The sequence below is a fragment of a genome, assembly GCF_019968985.1.
Source record: "MAG: Porospora cf. gigantea B chromosome Unknown PgB_NODE_664_length_12799_cov_129.501, whole genome shotgun sequence".
Taxonomy (NCBI): Eukaryota; Apicomplexa; class Conoidasida; order Eugregarinorida; family Porosporidae; genus Porospora; species Porospora cf. gigantea B.
In genome coordinates, this window is record NW_027179193.1 from 1 (window position 1) to 12,799 (window position 12,799).

Sequence of the window (12,799 nt, forward strand, 5' to 3'; positions counted from 1 at the left end):
GACGAGCGCCTCCTATAGCGTTTACACCAGCCCCCTGCTCTGACAGCAGGTGGGGCGACGACGACTTTTTTTCCGTTTCACGACCTGCGTCTCCACAAAAGGCGGATGGGGACAAAGAAAACTGGCTCTCACCGCAGACTGCAAAGCCAGGAAGCCTTACACAACAAAAGACTTCAGCGGGACAGTCCGACTCAGAGAGCACCTGGACGGAAAGTGAGGAGGACCTGACGGATCCGATTGACTACTGGGACACTCTTACATTGGAGCTAAAAATGCTGAAGTTGGAGTACCCCGATGAACTCGTCCGATGCACCCGTACCCTTCCCAAGATCGGTATCTATTTTGCGCATTGGCTCGTGATTGCTGTAGAGGAGTCCGTAGAGTTCCACCTGTCGAGGTATGATCTGGACGAACCTCTGGAGAACATTGTTACTTCGCTGAAGTTGACGGCTCTGTGGACTTTCTATTGGAACGCTGCCAGGTAAATCTTCTGGCGCCCCTTTTACTCAGCGAGCGGCCGTCATACAAGGGTGAGACATGCACCAGAGGAGCTTGTCTTCGTAACTCGAGTGAGTGGGAAGCAAAGGAGTTTGACAAGCGGATCTGGACGCTAGCGCGAGAGATGGACCAGAAGGAGTCTGCAAAATGGGAACCGGCTCGACGGCCTCATCAGTGTTGGTGCGATACTGGGATAAACTGCTTCATCCATAATCCGCCGCCGCCAGAACCCGAGAAGCCCTCCTTGGATGAACGGTTGAGGGAGTGGCGGAAGGAGCATCGACCAGATCTGCTGCTACCGCCGAGTAAGAGGCGCGCCATTGGGAATGATTCTTCTACCGAGCCCTCGCCGTTCAGCTTCTTCCCCTCGCTTGACAACGGCGATAAGCCTGAGCCCCTTCCCCCCATGCCAAAGATCAAGCAGATCGGAGCTTTGGAGCTGATGGGGCCGAAACCCAAGACGACGGGTAGATACAAGTCCAAAAAGAACCTGGCAGACATGATTGAAAAGGGGAAGCAACGCAAGAGGATCTACTGGGAACACATGGACAACCTTGAGAAGGAGGCTGACGTCTCTGGGGGACTGATGAAAGATCGGTCTCGAAGGCGCAACCTGGAGCAAAACCGGACTAGTCTCCACTTGAGGAAATTCTTGTTGACTGGTCCCGAAAGTGCTCTTCAAGACGTCGTCTCGCCAGCGTTGATGGCATCCGTCGAGAACTCAACCGCACTTTCTCCTTGCGACTCCGCGGATGACGCGTTGGAAGATATGGGTCTGAATGCCTTCAGAGAAGGCCAACTAGACGCTGTTCGGTCCGTCGTAGGCGCTGACGCATCGGCCACGATCGTCGTCCTGCCCACAGGTCACGGTAAGTCGCTGGTGTACCACGTGTGTTCTCGAATGCTAGGCTCGTTGACACTCGCCGTTTGCCCCACAATCTCGCTACTGCAGGATCAACTCCAGAAGATCCCAGAGCCTCTACGTGCCGCCCGCATAGATGGAACGGTGTCGTTGGCGCACCGAAAGTACGTGTACCAAGCGCTGGCTAACGGGCGAGTGGACGTCCTGCTGACGACACCAGAACAACTGCACCGTAGTTCGCTGTCCACCGCGCTGGTGGCGCCCTCCTCGCGGCCAGTGGGGCTGACTGTCTTGGACGAGGCACACTGTGTAGCAGAGTGGGGTCACTCCTTTCGGCCTGCATACCTTGACGTGCTGCGCTTAGTCAAGGATTTAGGGTGCAGGCGACTCCTCTGTTTGACGGCCACCGCTTCCAGAGCAACAGTAACGTGGATGCAGGACGCCGTGCGAAGCTGCTTTGATATGGAATCGCTGGTGATCCAGCCAATCTCTCAGGTTTTGAGACCCGATCTGAAGTACTCGTTTGGGTACGTAGGAGCCAAACGACCAGGAACCGTCAACGAAAGACACGTGCGGTATGAGGACGAAACCTCCGACGGACTGAGTAGCCTGCGACACCTCTTCAGGCAATGGAAATGCTTGAAGTCCTGTTTGGTCTACACATGGACAAAGCGGGAGGCTGAACAGACCAGTCTGGCTCTCAAGAGGCAGTTTGGGTCGGACAGAGGTGTGTGCACCTTCCACTCAGGACTACCAGATGCCGAGAAGACTCGAATACTGCAGGGGTTCATGAACGATCAGATTCCAATTATGGTAGCCACAATGGCGTTGGGGATGGGTATTGACAAACAAGACGTCGACGGCGTGGTTCATGCAAACATGCCAGGGTCGTTGGAGCAGCTTATTCAGGAATCTGGCAGATGTAACCGCAACGGCCGGACAAGAGGGTTGTACCACTGCGTGGTTCGCGATCGAGACTATCAAGCTCGGTTCCAGCAGGTTGCTGGGTCATCCCCAGACTTCACGGCTACTCGAGTCATGTTGCACTTCGTTATGCGGACCTTGGGTCGCATCAACGATCACGGTCGTGACACGCCTCAGGGATACAAACGGGACAGAGAGTACGGGGTTAAGGAGACGGTGGTGTGGTTTTCCAGACCTCAACTGTCGCAACTGGTGAAGTCCCGACAGTACGAGGAGCAGGAGGTGTTGATGGTCCACCTGAATCGCATTTTCCAACGGGACTCCTCAATGCGGCAGTCAGTCGTTGTGGACAGCTTCGACTTCACTAGCGCGGCGCTCATGCCAGCCAGAGCTATTCCAACAGTCAGCACCACATGCACTCTCTGGCCCTTGTCGGCGCGCGTTCTAACGCACTCGGCAGTCGAACTTCGGTTCTTTTCAGAGCCTTTCGAGTCCCTAGTTGAGCAGTCAGCCCTGCTCAAGTTTCTCCAGCCGTACATCGCTCACCGCAAAAACTGCGGTACCTACACGGTCGACTACCTGAAACTGCTCCGACAGTACGGTCTACAAGTGGACATCGGAAGGCTGGAGGACGCATTGGAGGCGTACTGCCTTCACCAAGGTGGCGTGACCTGTTCACGAGATACTTCGATGACTAGCTCTAAGGGCTCCGTAGTGCTGTTCACCACGTTCTACGACCATTCTTACGAACAGTCCACTCTATGGGACGACATGGCTGAAGCTACTGCTGGGTCTGTCAAGGAACTTCTGGAGCGGCAGCAGCGAGTGCAGGTGAATCGCTTGGACGCCTGTTGTTTGTCTTTGCTGAAAGCGGTCGAAGGGGATGCAGAGCATTTCAGGACTGCCTGTGAGGACTATTTTCAGTGGGACCGTGATAAAGAGAGTCTGCCGTCAGCGAAGCTCTGGTCTGCCGATGAATTTCGGAGGTTGCGGTCCATGTGGAATAGGAATATATTCCACCTTCCGGATGATCAAGAGATCCGTTTCACAAGCACCGTTGAGACTCTGATCATGAGACTGAAACGGAACCCCGCTGCGTGGTCGATTCCGGCCATATCGAAGGCCTTCGGCCCGATTTGGGAGGGTGACTACGTGGCTGAAGAAGTCGTAGACATCACATTCGAGAGAGGACTCGCTTCATGTGGCCATTTCATCACTCCTACAATGATCGCGAGGATATTATGCGGCCTGCACCAATTGAGCATCCCGCACGAGGCATCAGCAGACTATCCAGGGTGGGCCGTATACAAGTCTTATCGTTTCGACTTTGTTCGAGACAGAGTTGACGATGTCATTAGAGCCGCTTGTAGAGCGCGTTTAGCAGTGTAAACGAAAATCGGCAAATTTCGATGGCTCATAACTTATCTGCCGCTACACAGGTGCCCGACTCCGATAGTGCGGCCGTCGGCAGTCAAGGAACCTTGCAGCGGCTTAATGTGTTCGCTTCGACTCGACGGAGCAAGGAGTGTCCAAATTGTCACGGGGAGTCCATCGTCATCTACGATAGCCATTCAGGGGACGAACTCTGCAGTGCATGTGGGCTTGTGGTAGAGTCCCGAGTCATGTCGGAGGAACAAGAGTGGCGTTCTTTTTCGAACTCTGATGGTGGATCGGGGGGAGACCGCTCTCGAGTTGGCGGGCCGAGCGATCTGTGGTTATCAGATGGCGTCCAGGGTACCAGCATGATGTCTGGAGACTCCAAGTACCAGAAGCTCATGATGGTGCATGAGATGGCGACCGCCCTCAGCAGCAGCGATCGACAGTTGAAGGCCGCTTTTCAGAATCTGCGCTTGATTGCTGACACGTTCAACCTGAGAGAAAACGTCGTGGAACGATGCAAGGAGATAGTCAAAGACTTGCAGACGGAAGATGCTCTAAAAAACCGGACTGGTCCCCTCTACATGCTCGGTGTAGTTTATCTGGCGTGTCGTGAAGAAGGGATCCAGAAAACACTGAAGGAGTTAGTAGGATTCGATCGGACATTCACAGAGAAAGAGCTTGGCAAGGCAACAAACCGGCTCAAGAAGCTTCTACCTCAACGCAGGAAAAACAACCCCAGTCACTTCTCGGCCTCCGAATTCTTACCCCGCTTCTGCGCTGGTCTACAGATTTCTCCTGGACTCTGCACCCTCGCCGAGCATATCGCGCAGCGGGCCGAACCCAACCTCGGCCGCCAACACCGCCCCAACGCTATCGCGGCCGGCGCGATTTACTTCGTGTGCCAGCTGAAACACGTACGACTGGACCCGCAGGACATCGCTGGTATCGCCAAGACGACGCTGGTCGCTGTCATGGCAGTTTACAAGGAGATGTTCTCGATGAAGCAGCACGTGTTGCCACCTGAGCTGCAGGTCATGTAATGACTCTATTTTCGTATGTGGCAGTTGTTTCCTTGCTGCCAGCCAACCGAATTGGCAGCGCTGGTGGTTCAGTGGGGAGAAGAGACTGAAATCAGGATGGTCGATGTCGGGAGGGTATTGGCTGACTCTCCTCGCTCTATGCGACTAACGGCATCCATGTTCGAGCCAAGTTCGAACTCTACCTGTGTGAAGCCGTCCACAAGGCGCGATTTAATTATTGAGGGTTCGCCGCTTGCCAAACCGCCCGCTGAAGTTTTTTCGTCTCCCTTGGTCTCACTCACAACACCACAGCTTACTACTGCAGAGGAGCGACCCTTCAGTGGCAACGCGGTCGTTGATGAGGACCCACCATACATATATCGCCGACCATCAGAGGTGGAGGACGTGTCTGCGGAGTCACCGGGCCCGCCTATCGTGTATGACCCTTCTCCGCCTTCTTCAGTCGCCAAGGGATCCGCACTCTCCATTGGGACACCGAGGCCGACCCTGTCTGACAGGTCCATCACGAAATCTATTTCGGCCGACTATTCCACTGTGAGGTCGCCTTTCAAACACTCAACCGGGAAAGCAACCCCCATCGAAGACTCAACTGGAAAACTATCTCCAGCCCCCATGGAGGGCTCAGTTGGGAAACTAACCCCAGCCTCCGCCGAAGGCTTAGCTGGAATTTCAACTCCAGTATGCTCCGAAGCCTCACTTGTGGGGTCACTCCCCGTGGTTGAGATACCTACTCTCCCCGTGGTTGAGATGTCCGCTCTCCCCGTGGTTGAGATGTCTACTCAAGCCCAGACCACGTGCCCTTCTGCAAGGACAGTGACACTACCAGTAAGGCGTCGACGAGCAAGGTTAACGCTACCAACGAGACTTTCCTTTAGGAGGTCGATCCGAGGCTCCAGCGAGAGTTTTGCAGACAGACGTCCGATACACACCAAAAGCTCGACGACATCGTGGTCTAAGATTAAGACTGTCTGTTTCAATGAAGATGTGAAGGAGATGTCAGTTTCCAACCAAGCACCGACGTGCTCTGAGAGGATGCTGAGACCCCAGTTCTCCAGATCGTCAAGGGTGAGTTTTCTCGAGGACTCTCCCCCTCCACCCCCGCCTCCGGCGGCCTCACGGAAATCAGCCGCCTCTCTGCAGCGGCCTGTCAGAATCAATCTTCAGCAAGACCGTTCACGCACCCGCCGTTTCTAATGTTACATAAATGTCACGCGCGTTGATACTGCTCTGGTTTTTGTGTGACAGCAACATGATTCTCCATCTCGACATACAGGAGCCCAACGACGACTTGTAGGCCGATTCTGGTGCAATAAACATAGAGTCGGACAAGTCTTGAGGGAGCAGCGTAGCAGAGCGCTTCGAGCACGGCAATCGGACAATAGCGAAGACTGGCAGAACCTAGTCGATGCTCATAGGGAAGTAGCTGCGGCACACGATCGCGCAGTGAGTAGTCACTGTAGTTCCGAAACAGACAAACGAGGTGATGAATCTCGTGGAGGGCACCACCAAACTGCTCCAAGCATACAGAGCACAGAAGAGTATAAGCCGTCTCAAGTCCGGCATTACCAAGAAACAGATCTCACCTTAGTAGTCTGTATCGTCCGTGACGAAGGAACCATGTTGGCATTCGACGTTCTCGCTCGGGACGCGCTTATTCCACTGCGAGTGCACGAAGACGCGTTTGCCATTTCGCATTTCGATCTCGCCGCTGTTACAGATCGCGATATCGCAGGCCGGTTTGCCGGTGCCGGTGCCCCAGCGCTCGACGTCAGCCAGTTCCCGCTGGCCCCCGCTGACGTAGCCGACAGCCACGTTTCGCCCGTCCAGCCATGGTGCCGGAGCGCAAGTGATGTAAAATTGGGACGCGATGGAGTTATCGTTGCAGCTCGTGCACATACCCACAATGCCAGCTCGATAGTGCTTGACTAGGTAGTTCTCGGCATCTAGGTAGGGGCGTCCGAGCGCTGATTGTCCTCCGGTGCCGTCGTCATGGGAAGTATCGCCAGCTTGGATAATGAATCTTGGAATGCAAAATAAAACGGAGGTCCCCCTGTAGGAGAGCGTTTGACCTGTTCTAGGGTCAGTCGACTCCCCTGTGCAGAGACGACGGAAATTCTCGGCTGTGTAGGGTACGATGTCGCTGAATAGTGTAATCTCTACTGGTAGCATCTCCTGGTGGTTGACGCGGAAGCTTAGGAACACCACAGGTCTCTCGCTGGACAAGGGTTTAAGCTTAAGCGGTTCGAAGAGCGTCGCGTTCACGGAGAAGTCGCGAACCACCTTGTCAGCAAGCTGGTGCAGTTGGCTGCCATCGAGCATTTCTATCGGATCCGCAGAGGAAGCGTCGCTTGGAATGTCTTCTCCTGCCCACCATTTTTCAGCTTTCTTCTCTTCTACCCGTCGTAAATTGTCTTCGAGGGCTTCTGTGGCCTCCTTGTCGGCAACCTGGTCATCTACGAACCAAGTAATCGACGTTTCCTCATCCATTAATGACACAAAAACAAGAGACCGTGACTACCTCACGATTAGACCTGCTGAAGATATCTGACGCAAACAGATTTAGGTTCACGAATACTGCCAATTAAACCAAGGGACTGGTAAGCTTGTGTGTGCACAATCTGTGTGCAATACGACATGCAAGGCAACGTGCAAGGACTTGCATCTTTCATGGTGCAAGCCCGCGTGGCGTACGCTATTCTAGCTGCTGTGCTTCTGGGTGAGAACCGAAGAGCGGAATGACCCAGTTCTGGCTTTCTGGCGACGCAAACAAATTCAGAAGAGTTTGTTGAAGGTTTGCGGTCGCCGACCAAAACGCCGACCTCGCAATGCAGTCAAAGGGCCACTTCGACGATCCGAAAGATTAAGACGCAAGTAGTACACGTTTTGTACGTAACACTCAATGCCACATCACGGAACACGCCATCTCAGTTCTCTGGGATCACACCAGCGGTCTGGCAGAGTAAACTCGTCGTTGCCCCCCACAAACGGTGAGGTTGGCCCGAATCGTCCAGTCGTTAGGCTCGTCAGGCTTGAGGGCGCTCACCAGGAGTACGCGATGCTCCGTCATTGACCGTAAAATCCACGCCACCTCCACGTAGTCCAGCAGGGGCAGCCTTCGATGCACCTCGACTGCATCCAGCTTTGGGTTGGACCGAAGCAAGCAGTACACGCTCGTCAGCGTCTTCTCAATGAGGGGCTGGTTCAAACGGCCATCCATACGCAGAAAGACAGAACAGGGAACCTTTCCGGCAGGTAGCGCTGGGAACCCCAGCTCTCGAATCAACTGCTCCTGCATAGCCAGCAACTCCGGGTCCTGGAGTGGAGCACCAAGCTCCCATAGCCTCACAGGCACGGTGGCTGGCCGGCGCGAAGCGACCTCGTCAAACTGCTGTTGAAGGCTACTCGCCTCGGATTCCGAAAGAACATCGGGGACGTCCGACTGTGATGACGCATCCACTTCGTTCTGGATCCAACCGACCACCGACTTGACATCCACCACGTAGTCACTGGCGTCATGTGCCAACACAAAAGCCCAGTCGTCTAACGCGGGCAGCCGGACGACCAGTTGGAAGACCTCCAAAAGTAGCATTACCGCTTCTAACCCAGACCGAGCCCACGTCAGCAAACGAGTCAAGGGGGGTCCTTCTTCGATGGGGTCCGGAAACGGCGGTAGCGCATGGCAACCACAGATGCCCACTCCAGGCAGGCTCTCCCGCGCCCATCTCTGCAGCTCGCGGAACCGCAGACCGTCCACGTGACCCGCCAATACTTTCAGCACCGGGTCCATAGAGCCCAGCAACCAACCCGGTATCGATAAACCCGTGTACGCGCTCAAAGCGGCTGCCACGTCCAGCTTTACACGTTTGGCACGGTGGGGAGCCGGCAGAGGTATGGGCGCGGCGACGCTGTCAACGACGTCGTGGGGCTCAAAAATAGGTACTCCCACCTTTTCCACGTCAAAGGAAAAAGGTAAACTGAAGGGTTCTGTGATATCAGTCTCTATTCGAAGCCTCAACGTGGCCGGTGGAGCCGTCGCGACGTGACGGGACGCAGAGTGCACCGTCCGGCCAAAAATTTGAAAGGCACTGTTGCTTGACGCCCTCTTCGAGACTGTGATGTTCTTCACGTGAAGCAGATCCTTCTGCAACCTGGATAAGTGAGTCTCCACTCCGCCGTCCAGCTTCTCTCCATCCCAGTCTGGGGACGCGGTCATCTCATCGTCTCCTCCATCGACCCATTCCACATTTAGGTGTAGTCGATGCAGACCTTCCAGCAATCGGAGAGCGTCAGGTCCCGTGAGGGCGTCAGCCGCAGTTCGCTGGTCGTCGAAGGTCTCTAGAGATGTATCGCACACGAATAACTCCGAAGACACGTCCTCCTCTTCTTCAATGACTGCCAACGCGCTCCTCAGCAACGCCAGCTGTCGTGTGCGACCTAGCAATGAAATGCACCCCGTCTTCGACAGGGCGTAACGGCGGCGCGACAAGTCCATCGAGGTGCTCTTGGTCTGTACGACCCATCCTTGGCGGTTCCAATAGTTGAGCAAAGTTTTACACCTGGCATCTCGGAGGTACGGCGCAGAGGCAAAGGAGTGCCCACAGCACCACGTCGGTGACAGGATTATCATCTTCAGAAGGACCCGCAGCTGCACAAAGGACCTTTCTAGCCAGTCGCCACTGTCTAGAGATCGACCGATAACCATGGTTAGGGCGACGCGTGGGTGCAGCACCGGCGGTACGTCACCGGATGCGACAGCACTCGTTAAGTCCTCCGGGTCTACACGGCGTAGACACTTCAGGAAGCGGCCATTCACGTGTCTTCTGTCCTGACTTAAAATGCTCACTAAGAGAGAAAGCATGTGCTCGGCAGAGCCATAACGTTCGCTTCCTAGCAACGCGGCCAGCTGCATGAGCGGGTGCGTCACCGAGGGGCCACATTCCGGCAGTCGCCCAAAAAGAGCCCGAGGAGCATACGACCACTGCACCTGACCACAGTACTTGCGTGCGAACCGGTATATCTCCTCCGCGACCAGAAGCCGCTCAGCCACGATGCAAATGCCCAACAAACCGAGCTCGTCCTCGCGGCGGAGACCATCAGCAGTGGATATCGCAGGCGTAGCGACCACCGCAGGTGAGCGGCGATGCCCCTGCCGAGCACTCCGCCGAGGACGGACGACAGCCACGCCAGACAGTGAGGAGACGTCCTTTATTCTAGCCGTGTTGTGGTGTCGCTTCAGCTCCTCAGGCAGGAAGTAAAGCTCATTCGAGGACGGCAGGGCCATCTGGTGGACGTTGTGGTAATGGAGGACTATCGCAGGCCTCTGAGCGTAGAGACTTCCGCAGAGGTGACACCGGTACTTCAGGTCTCTAGTCGTGTGCAGAATGACTCCTCGGCGTCCGGACAGCACTGCTCGACCCTCTCTACTGGTGTGGAAGTATCTCAGAAGGAACTTAATGACAACGTCGCTCGGGATACGTAGCTGGGAGGCCACCTGCTGAACCTCCGCTGACTGCGGGTTGAGCACGATGTCAGTGGACACAGATTCCGCCTCCGGAGAGAACCGAGCAATGATAGACTTGGCGTAGGCCTCCAACTCGGATCGCAATACAGGAGTGAGCAGAAGCTGTCCTTTCCAATTCTTCTTGCAGAAAGCGTCTCTCAGCGGCAATCCCTCCGGTAACGAACTCTTCTTCGTCGAGCTGTTCTTCTCGATCCACTTGTCAACTCGGCGAGGCAGCTCTCTCCAGTAGAGGTCGATATCCTTGGGAAATGTTAAATCGGTTGGTGGCGCCCGGCCTGTCAAATCATGAAGTTGGACCTCCTTGAGGATCTTCCACGTGTTCTCCTCTCCGGGTTCCACGAGCCCCATAACACGCAGCTTACTCAGCAGATGGCTTAGGCATTGCGTTGCGGACCGCTTCGAAGCGCGCCCGGACAGGAGCGTTGTGTAGATGGATTCCTCTAGGTCCTTTATGAGGAGGGATTCCTCTGACACCAGGTATCGAGTCAAGAATTCCATCTGGTATCCGCAGCCCACAACTCGAAGGTACAGTTCCAGTGGAAAACAGTTCAGTATTGTTGATGTGCTGAGGCGCTCCAAAGTCGAGCTCGATTCCTGCTCCACCAACGAAAACACGTGTCTGTGTAGTAGTTCCACTCGGATCATTATGGGGCTGACATATCCGTAGTGGATGAGCACTTTCTGGTCGAACATCACTGGCCGGCGACGCTGGGGCAGGGCGTTGCGGTCTACCTCCAGGTCAGTGAAGCTGACGTGGTCCGCGGTGAAACGAGTGACGGGGTTCTTGTCGACAGAATCCATCCACCGAGAAACCTGGTCGTTCATGTCCTCTATGGCTTTTCGTTTGGGGTGAGAAGTGAAGGACTCCAGCGCTTCCTGCTGGCGTCGGATGGCTTGCCTACATCCTTCGCTGCGCTTTTCAGCCATTGCCCGCCGAAGAAAGATGCCGGCTGAAGCCTCGTCCTCGAAGGCATCCTTCCAGTAGAAGAAGGAGATCTGTTGCGTGCGGCGCGTGCCGATTTCCAGCGATCCCGACGCGACGCGTGTTTCGGAATCACACACGGCGTGCATGAGCCGTAGAATGGTTCGCCGATCAGGGCCTGAGGGGCTGTTCTCGTGGCGGGCTATCAGCTTGGCTATGTCTGGGATGTTGCAGCAGCGGCACTCCTCCACCCACTCTATGACAGAAGCCGCACGCCGCGAGAACAGCTCTGTGGGAGGCCTCTTCTTCGTGCCGGCCACCTGCACCAAGACAGGTGCCGGAGGCGGCACCTTGTCGGCGAGGAAGTAGCGGTACATCAGGAACTTCCCCCGTCTCTCTGGTCTTTTGGATATGTAGTTGGACGCCTCCAGCGACGACAGAATGCGCCAGAGAGGCTTCGGAGGATAGCCGAGAACATGACACACGGTCGGGGTCACCACCCCCTTCGTTCCGGCGGCCTGAATGAGACATAGCACTTGCTGCACCAGCGGAACGTCTCTAGTGCCGTTGACGAGGTTCAGCTCGATAACCTCGCGGGGGTTGACGTTGTTGTCCTCATCATTGTCCTCAGGCTCTCGGGGCGGAAGTGTCGTCCTCTGGACATTGGACGCCTCGTCTCGGTCTGCCAAACACGACTCGAACTTCTGTGTCTGAGGGCACCAGGCCTTGGTACGTGTGAGTTCCCCAGCTTGCAGAATCTGGTTTCGGACTTTGCTGTACAGCCTGGACGCGGTCTTCACCGAGCAGGAGTACTGCGGCGAATCCGGAGGCATGAAGAACGAAAGGCAGTAGGCGCGGAGGTCCTTCTCCAGTACGATCTTGTTCCTCTGCAGGCGCACCAGATTCACGACTTTTGTGGCCAAGGGCTTTATCTGCTGCGTGTGGATGAGCTGACTGATGTTCTTGGGGATCTTTGACATATCAAAATACTGGGCGAGCCAAACAATACCCGAGGCGGAGAGGGAGGAGCTCGTGCGCTTTGCTTTCGGTAAAGGGAGGTGGAACTTGACTACGCAGTCGAAGTCATACAAAGGTTTGATGTGCTGGAATACGGATTTTGGAGGGAGTCGCAATATCTGGCAAAGGTCTGTCTGCCAGCAGCCTTCATACTCGCATGACGCCACGATGGACAAGACCGCTAAGCGTGAAGGAAGTCTGATTTCAGAGTGCAGTTGCATGGAAAGGCCGGAAAGAATGAGTTCAGGAGAGGGTACAAACAGGGCATCCTCAGGGACGGAGTCGAACGAGACAGGTCTACCAGAAATGTCCTGGTGTCCTATCAGGTTCGGATCCCACAGCGCCCACCGCGGATCGGCCGAACTCGACTGCAAGGTCTGGCTAGGGGTGACCAACTTCACGTCCCCATGCTCCATTAAGTAGGAGAAAATGGAATGCTGGGTGAGGTGCTGATCTGGGCCTCACTTTTATTCTTGGAGGAACGGGATCCAACAGCACGCCTACAGGAGCACCTCTGATGCCAGCGACGGCCAGTTTGTCAAGCAGAGAAGACTTGAGTTCAGCAACAATCATGAAATCGCCGAATTCACCACACCTGGCTCAGTTTTTTCCCAGACACAACTTGCGAAAGGATA

General features: G+C 55.3%; 4 protein-coding genes across 7 annotated transcripts; 2 read left to right on the forward strand and 2 right to left on the reverse strand.

Moving 5' to 3' along the window:
• Window positions 1-195: 195 nt before the first annotated feature.
• KVP17_004367 (uncharacterized protein) lies at window positions 196-3,673 on the forward strand (the record flags this gene model as incomplete). Of its 3 annotated transcripts, XM_068522487.1 has the most annotated exons (2): window positions 196-481; window positions 511-3,673. In XM_068522487.1, coding segments are annotated over 2 exons (3,449 nt in total), but the record flags the coding sequence as incomplete, so codon positions are not given. The 3 variants fall into 3 exon arrangements, with proteins under 3 accessions (XP_068372425.1, XP_068372426.1, XP_068372427.1); XM_068522488.1 differs by lacking the exon at window positions 511-3,673 and having other exon boundaries at window positions 273-485; XM_068522489.1 differs by lacking the exon at window positions 196-481 and having other exon boundaries at window positions 623-3,673.
• Window positions 3,674-3,693: 20 nt separating this feature from the next.
• KVP17_004365 (uncharacterized protein) lies at window positions 3,694-4,704 on the forward strand (the record flags this gene model as incomplete). Of its 2 annotated transcripts, none has more annotated exons than XM_068522485.1 (1): window positions 3,694-4,704. In XM_068522485.1, the coding sequence occupies one exon, from the start codon at window positions 3,694-3,696 to the stop codon at window positions 4,702-4,704; it is 1,011 nt and encodes a 336-aa protein (XP_068372423.1). The 2 variants fall into 2 exon arrangements, with proteins under 2 accessions (XP_068372423.1, XP_068372422.1); XM_068522484.1 differs by having other exon boundaries at window positions 4,027-4,704.
• Window positions 4,705-6,288: 1,584 nt separating this feature from the next.
• Window positions 6,289-7,191, reverse strand: KVP17_004366 (uncharacterized protein; the record flags this gene model as incomplete). Its single annotated transcript, XM_068522486.1, has 1 exon — window positions 6,289-7,191. One exon carries the CDS (start codon window positions 7,189-7,191, stop codon window positions 6,289-6,291), a length of 903 nt encoding a protein of 300 aa, XP_068372424.1.
• A 451-nt stretch (window positions 7,192-7,642) lies between these two features.
• KVP17_004364 (uncharacterized protein) lies at window positions 7,643-12,580 on the reverse strand (the record flags this gene model as incomplete). Its single annotated transcript, XM_068522483.1, has 1 exon — window positions 7,643-12,580. One exon carries the CDS (start codon window positions 12,578-12,580, stop codon window positions 7,643-7,645), a length of 4,938 nt encoding a protein of 1,645 aa, XP_068372421.1.
• Window positions 12,581-12,799: the final 219 nt, after the last annotated feature.